Source organism: Vidua chalybeata, chromosome 26 (assembly GCF_026979565.1).
Source record: "Vidua chalybeata isolate OUT-0048 chromosome 26, bVidCha1 merged haplotype, whole genome shotgun sequence".
Classification (NCBI taxonomy): Eukaryota; Metazoa; Chordata; class Aves; order Passeriformes; family Viduidae; genus Vidua; species Vidua chalybeata.
In genome coordinates, this window is record NC_071555.1 from 364,277 (window position 1) to 370,701 (window position 6,425).

Sequence of the window (6,425 nt, forward strand, 5' to 3'; positions counted from 1 at the left end):
AAAAGCAAAAAACAACTTCTTTTATTGAGAATGCCATGGCTGGAGCCAGGCAGGCCGGGCTGGATGTGCAATTTTCCACTGTGCACAACAAGAGCTGGCGTCACACCAGTGAAGGGCTTTTTTTCCAAGAAAGAATAAAACAGTGCAGTGCCACATTTCCTGCTTATTTTTTCACGCCAATACCTGTCCAGCTGTGTTATTGTAATCATTCTGCTCAGTCCTTCAGTAGCCTGGGGCAGGTGTGACCAGCACTGTCCCTCCCCTCTGTGCTGCCGTGGTCAAGCCCTTGGTGTTTGCAGGGTCCTCACCCCCAGTGCTGGATGTGCTGGGCTTTGGCCATCAGCACTTTCGACAGAGGTGATGCTGCTCCTGCTGTCATTGGCATCGCTGTCTTCAGCTGCAAATCTGTAGGAAAAAGCCTACAGCACAAACACTGATAAGGATTGATCATACTCTTCCTAGGAAGAGTAAAGATAAAGACTGATCACGCTCTTCCCATTGATAAGGATTGATCCTTCTCTTCTGATCAGGAATTGCAGGTAACCTGCCCTGGCTGTGGGTGTCTGATTTTCAGTCCTTCTCCTCTGATTTAGAATGTTTAAGCATTAAACCCTGCCTCAGTGTTGAGAGAGCAGAAATTGTGGCATGGGATTTTTTAGCTTCTACACGTTTTTTAGAAGTTACAAGCAGTTTCTGTGGGATTTGGGAAAGGTGATGGAGCAAAGCAGGTACTGCTGGGAAACATTACTCATCTGCTCTTTAAACTGACTGAAACCCCACCGCTGTAGGGACTTTCCAGTCTCTGTAGGGAGATTCAGACCAGGCTGGTACATAGCAGAAATTGCTGGAGTTTATTCTCTTTTGAGCTATAAGATTTCTGCCAAATCCTGTATCAGTACACAAATCCTGCCAGGTCTGTGCTTGTCCTGCAATAAAGGTCCTGACAGGAAAGTTTCCATTTGGTTTGGCTTGGCCCATATAAAGAATATGGATGTGCAGAGCTCTTAAGTAGCAGCTTTCCTTGGCTTTAGACTCTTTAAAAAAGCCAAATCAACAGATTTGTAAATTTTTGCACTGGTACTTGCAGGTGACTTGGCGGATGACAGAGGATTCACTTGCGTTACCTCATGAGGGATCAGCGGGTGGAGCAGGAATGGACACTGGGAATGTCAAAACACAGCCCCGAGCAGGGACCTGGATCACGCCAGGTGCTGGGAATCAAAGAGAAGGAAGGTCCCATGTGAGCCACAGTGTTGCTGGTGGATGTGACAAAAGATGTGAAATCAAGGAGAGGAAAATGATGATTCTGGAATTTGGCTTCGGCTGTCAGGGGTGTCGAAAGGCGCCGGCAACGCCTCCTGGCCGGGCTATAAAGGGCCCCGAGGCAGGGGAGCGAGCACTCGCTGCTGCTGCTGCGCTGCCGAGCCGCCTCTCTCCAGCTCCAGCCTCCAGCATGAGCACCACTGTCAGGCAGTACTCGTCCTCCACCTCCCTGAAGGGATTCGGGAGCCTGGGGGGAGGCTCCAGCAGGCTCTCCTCCGTGCGAGCCGGGGGAGGAGGGTACCGGGCCCCCAGCGTGCACGGGGGCTCTGGCAGCTACTCCGTCTCTTCCCGCGTGGTCTCGGGGCTCGGCAGTGGCTTTGGGGGCAGCTACTGCAGCAGCGCAGGAGGGGCCCTCGGCGGGGGCTTTGGGGGCAGCTATGGGGCCGGCTTTGGGGCCGGCTTTGGGGCCGGCTTTGGAGGCGGTGACGGCATCCTGCCGGCGGGGGAGAAGGAGACCATGCAGAACCTCAACGACCGCCTGGCCGCCTACCTGGACAAGGTGCGGGCCCTGGAGGAGGCCAACACCGACCTGGAGGTGAAGATCAGGGAGTGGTACAAGAAGCAGGGCCCTGGTCCTGACCGTGACTACAGCCCCTACTACAGGACTATCGAGGAGCTCAGGAACCAGGTAGGATGCTGGGAATATCACAGTGGGATGCTGTGTGTCAGAGAGGAAGCAGAAACAATGACTGTTACCTCTGTAATTAGTCAGCAGTAGTTATGTCGTAAAAAGTGTCCCCGTGGCATGTGTGCCTGGCTGGAAATTAGAGATGTCTCAATGTCAGTTTTTGGTTACATCCTCCTGAGTGGGACAAGCGGCAGCTTTCACTGGCAGGAACAGATCTAAGAGGACGTAACACAAAAGTGAAGAAAACAGACAAGTCTGCACTGATCATGTGTGTTCTTGGGAGTTTAAAATTAAGGTGCAAGGAAATTTGCAGCTGTGGGCAAACTGTGAAACACTGATATCATATTTGGAAACATTCAGGCAAAGAATTTGCAAACTTGTTTCAGCTCCTCCTGTTGAGGAGATTTAGATGATAAAAAGATGGACCTGACCAATAACGAGTTTTTTGCCTCTTTTGGCATTTGCTGCCCCAGGGCTGGAATTGGTACAAAGTTCCCAGCCCAGGCAGCTTGAGGGGGATTCCTCTCTGTTTGATTTGAGTCCCAGCATACAATTTTGGAGGAAATGCTCGAGTTTACATTGCTTTCTGTTACTTCCCATGTATGAATTGCCCCCAGGGATCCCAGAAGCTGTGGACAGCTGGAGCTGCAGGAGTGCTGGCAAAGGATGCAGGGAGCTCATTTCCCCCCCTCTCCTCAGCAGAGTTCTCCTCCCAGTAAGGGTTATTTGCTCCTGCTTTGGTAATATGAAAATCAGAATCTGTAGGCACCTGCTCACTGCCTTTTGCTCCATTTCTGCTGCCAACCAATTAAAACCGTCCCAGAACAAGGTGTGCCAAGCACAGACACCCCACTGGTCCCTCTGACCCTTCCACAAACAGCACCTGCCCTGAAGGATAGGAGCAAAGGCCACCATCAAATCTCACACATCTCATGTGGCCTCACTCTGCCTTTTGAAACACCTACTGATGGATTTTTGGAAAGGGAGGTCATGGAGTAACCAGCAGTCAGTCTCAGCTGCATCTCACTTGTCCTGATTCCAGACACACTTCTGCTAAGGAAATGCCAAACTTCCCCAAAAGTGTTGTTCCTGTCCCAACACTCAGCCAGGAGGAATTCCTGACACTCTTTATCTTTCACTGCCCAGGTGTTGGTGGTCACAGTGGAAAATTCCAACCTCCTGCTGCAGATTGACAATGCCAGGCTGACAGCAGATGACTTCAGGACTAAGTAAGACACATTTTCTGGAAAAAATGGAGCAAAGTGTGCAGGGAAGTTTGATGAAATGAGGAGAAAATCCCATCCAAACCCCAGAAAGGCGTTATGGAAGCAAAGCCTTCAAAAACAGGGCTTTCCAAAGCAGATGGTTCTCTCAGTCGTACAGGCACCCAGGGATTATGTTGCTTCCATTCAAACCCACTATTTTATTCCTGTTGCTTCTTTATCTCTGGTACAGCCTCTCCTGTGCAGAGACCTTGCCCTGTGCCTCGCTGTGCCCTTAATGTGTGTGTGCAACTCCACAGAGCCCAGGGCCAGTACCAAGGCCTGGTGGTCTCAGGAGCAGGGTGATGTTATGGACTCAGGTGGACAGTTTTTCATCAGTTTTCCCCCCACTTAGCTCAGAATTTCCCTAGGAAAGTTGTCAGTGGGGCCATGTAGTACTGCCACAATGCCAACAGCAGGGTGGAGGCACCAAACAGCAAAGCCAGGTGCTCTGGGCCCAGCTGGCAGGGGCTCGTGCAGCATTCCTGACTGTGTGTGTGTCCCCAGGTTTGAGTCGGAGCAGGCTCTGCGCATGAGCGTGGAGGCCGACATCAACGGCCTGCGCCGGGTCCTGGACGAGCTGACCCTGTCCAGAGCCGACCTGGAGATGCAGATTGAGAACCTGAAGGAGGAGCTGGCTTATCTGAAGAAGAACCACGAGGAGGTGAGCACAGAGTCGGGCTCTAAAAAGGCCACCCCAGGCACTGATATTTGAGTTCTGGTCCGGCCTTTAAGGCTACGCTGAGTTCTGAACTAGAGAGGAGGTGAGAAGTGCTGGTGAGGCAGCAGAGGGGATACACTCCGGACAGCAGCACATCCTCCCTGGAGCCTGTGGAACTCCCATTCACCACTTGCCACGTTAGTAATAACCTCTGTGGCTGTTAGAGGTTTGCTAACAACCCTTGCAGCTTGTGGCTGGGAAGGTCTGCTCCCTGAGAAATGAACCAGCTACGTGCATTGTTTATTACCTGGAGAATTAACTCCAGTGGGGATTTCACAAGAATTTTAATTATTTTATTTGTGGTCATGGAGCAAATACCCCAATTTGCTCTCTTTTGATCAGCCCCCAAATGCTCGCTTTCCTGAAGAACTCTCTCTCAAGAGGAACATTTTCTATGCTGGTTCTTGGATTGCATAATGATGTGTTTCTCTTTTTGTGTCAGGAAATGACTGCCCTGCGCGGGCAGGTGGGTGGGGAGATCAGCGTGGAGATGGACGCTGCTCCTGGCATCGACCTCACCAAGATCCTGGCGGACATGCGGGAGCAGTACGAGAGCCTGGCGGAGAAGAACCGCAGGGACGCCGAGCAGTGGTTCTTCAGCAAGGTGAGAGCTGGCGGCGAGCAGCGGGCACGGGGCCGGGGCCGGGGCCGCTGCCGGGGCTCTGAGGGCACGGCTTTGCCTCGCTGCAGACGGAAGAGCTGAACCGGGAGGTGGCCATCAACACGGAGCAGCTGCAGAGCGGCAAGACGGAGATCACGGAGCTGCGGCGCACGATCCAGAGCCTGGAGATCGACCTGCAGTCGCAGCTCAGCACGGTAGGAGGGCCGGGCTGCCGGCGGGGCGGGGGATGCAGGGCTGTGCCCACCCGGCTGTCCCCCTGAGCCCGGCCCCGTGCCCGTCCCGCAGAAAGCGGCGCTGGAGGGCACCCTGGCCGACACCGAGGCGCGCTACGGCACCCAGCTGGCCCAGCTGCAGATGCTGATCACGGGCGTGGAGGAGCAGCTGGCCGAGCTGCGCTGCGACATGGAGCGCCAGAACCACGAGTACAGGGTCCTGCTGGACGTCAAGTGCCGCCTGGAGCAGGAGATCGCCACGTACCGCCGGCTCCTGGAGGGCGAGGACGCCCAGTGCGTGAGGGGCTTCGCTGGGAGGGCGGCTGGGAGGAGATGGGTCATAGCCAAGGAAACAGAAAATGAACCACCTGCATCCCCTGTAGCATTCTCTCAGCCCATTCCCTGATCCATTGCATGCAACCGTGTCTCCCTTTTCAGTCCCACCAGTCCACAACAGCCCAGTGGTTGTAACACCCCTGCAGCATCCCTGGGTTCCACCTCCCATCCTTCCATGTCTCTGTGATCCCAGGCAGGGAGCAGGTCCTGGCTGCTTGTTGCACTGGTGTCTGAATTCCTGTGTCACACACCCATCCATAACAGTTTCTTCCTTCAATTGCTTCACTGGCAGTTTCCAGAAGAATTTGAATCATCTATTGGTACAAATAAAAAAAAAAAAAAAAAAGGCAGGGTTTAAATAATGATTTTGGTTTGGAGATTACTCACGTTTTTCCTGTTTCTCACCTCCTTTTCCTTGTTCTCCTCCCATAGCATGTCTTCCCACTACGCCTCGCAGCCTGTCAAAGAAGGTAAGAATAGGTCTTGGCTGAAGCTTTGTTTACACACAGCTCTCATACCCTCACCCACCTTCTTAGCATAGATTCCTTTTACTTTTCTATTAAAGTTACTATTTTATTATATTTCCAAAATTTGAACTTGTATACAAAAGTTTACGATACAACAAATTTATTATATACAAAACGTGTCAAAAATTATCTGAACAGACTGAATCTGCACAATTTAGCAGTGGGAATGTGGTGCTATATTGGGTTTCTGATGTGATGAGTGTAGTAACAAAACTCAAAGATCTTTAAGATCTTTAAGACACTTCCTCCTTGCTGCCCTGGAAATAACGGCTCCTTCTTTCCGCATTGCAGGACCAGTAACCACCCGCCAGATCCGCACCATCTTCGAGGAGGTCCAGGATGGGAAGGTGATCTCCTCCCGGGAGCAGATCACCCAGGCTGCCCACTGAGGCACTGCCTGTTTTGCTGCAAACCTCACCCAGCACAGCGAAGCAGATCCCAGCTGACGTGTTCTTGCCATACGGATGATCAAAAGCACCTTCTCCCACTATCACCCCCTCCTTGCCCTCTCTCACCCTTCTCTCAGCTCTGTGCCACACACAGAACTCAAATAAAGCTTCTCTTTGCAGTCCTGCAAACCAAGGTCTGGTCTCGATGCTCTTGGGCTGTCCCACCCCTGCAGCTGTGGGACAAAGCTCCTCCCTGGAAGGAGCGACATTCTCCATCCTTGGTATTACCCTGATGGTGGGGCACATCTGTAACTCCTGAGACCTGGCAGCTTCAGGGGAGAGGCTGTGGGGGGAGTCTAGAAAGGAGCTGATGCCACAGGTGGTGGGAGGTGAAGCCTGTGAGAA

General features: G+C 52.5%; 1 protein-coding gene across 1 annotated transcript; it reads left to right on the plus strand.

Moving 5' to 3' along the window:
- The first annotated feature begins 1,282 nt into the window (after positions 1-1,282).
- On the plus strand, positions 1,283-6,209 carry LOC128800123 (keratin, type I cytoskeletal 14-like). Its single transcript, XM_053965078.1, has 8 exons — positions 1,283-1,951; positions 3,098-3,180; positions 3,721-3,877; positions 4,377-4,538; positions 4,625-4,750; positions 4,842-5,062; positions 5,537-5,574; positions 5,923-6,209. Exons 1-8 carry the CDS (start codon positions 1,298-1,300, stop codon positions 6,018-6,020), a joined length of 1,539 nt encoding a protein of 512 aa, XP_053821053.1. The 5' UTR covers positions 1,283-1,297; the 3' UTR covers positions 6,021-6,209.
- Positions 6,210-6,425: the final 216 nt, after the last annotated feature.

What these genes read in the sequence shown, in the direction of transcription:
- LOC128800123 (XM_053965078.1), top strand. Translation starts at nt 1,298, where the DNA reads ATGATGATTCTGGAATTTGGCTTCGGCTGTCAGGGGTGTCGAAAGGCG. An exon ending in CTGGAGGGCGAGGACGCCCA is followed by an intron (nt 5,063 to 5,536) that starts GTGCGTGAGGGG and finishes CTCCTCCCATAG; the next exon opens with CATGTCTTCCCACTACGCCT. An exon ending in CTCGCAGCCTGTCAAAGAAG is followed by an intron (nt 5,575 to 5,922) that starts GTAAGAATAGGT and finishes TCCGCATTGCAG; the next exon opens with GACCAGTAACCACCCGCCAG.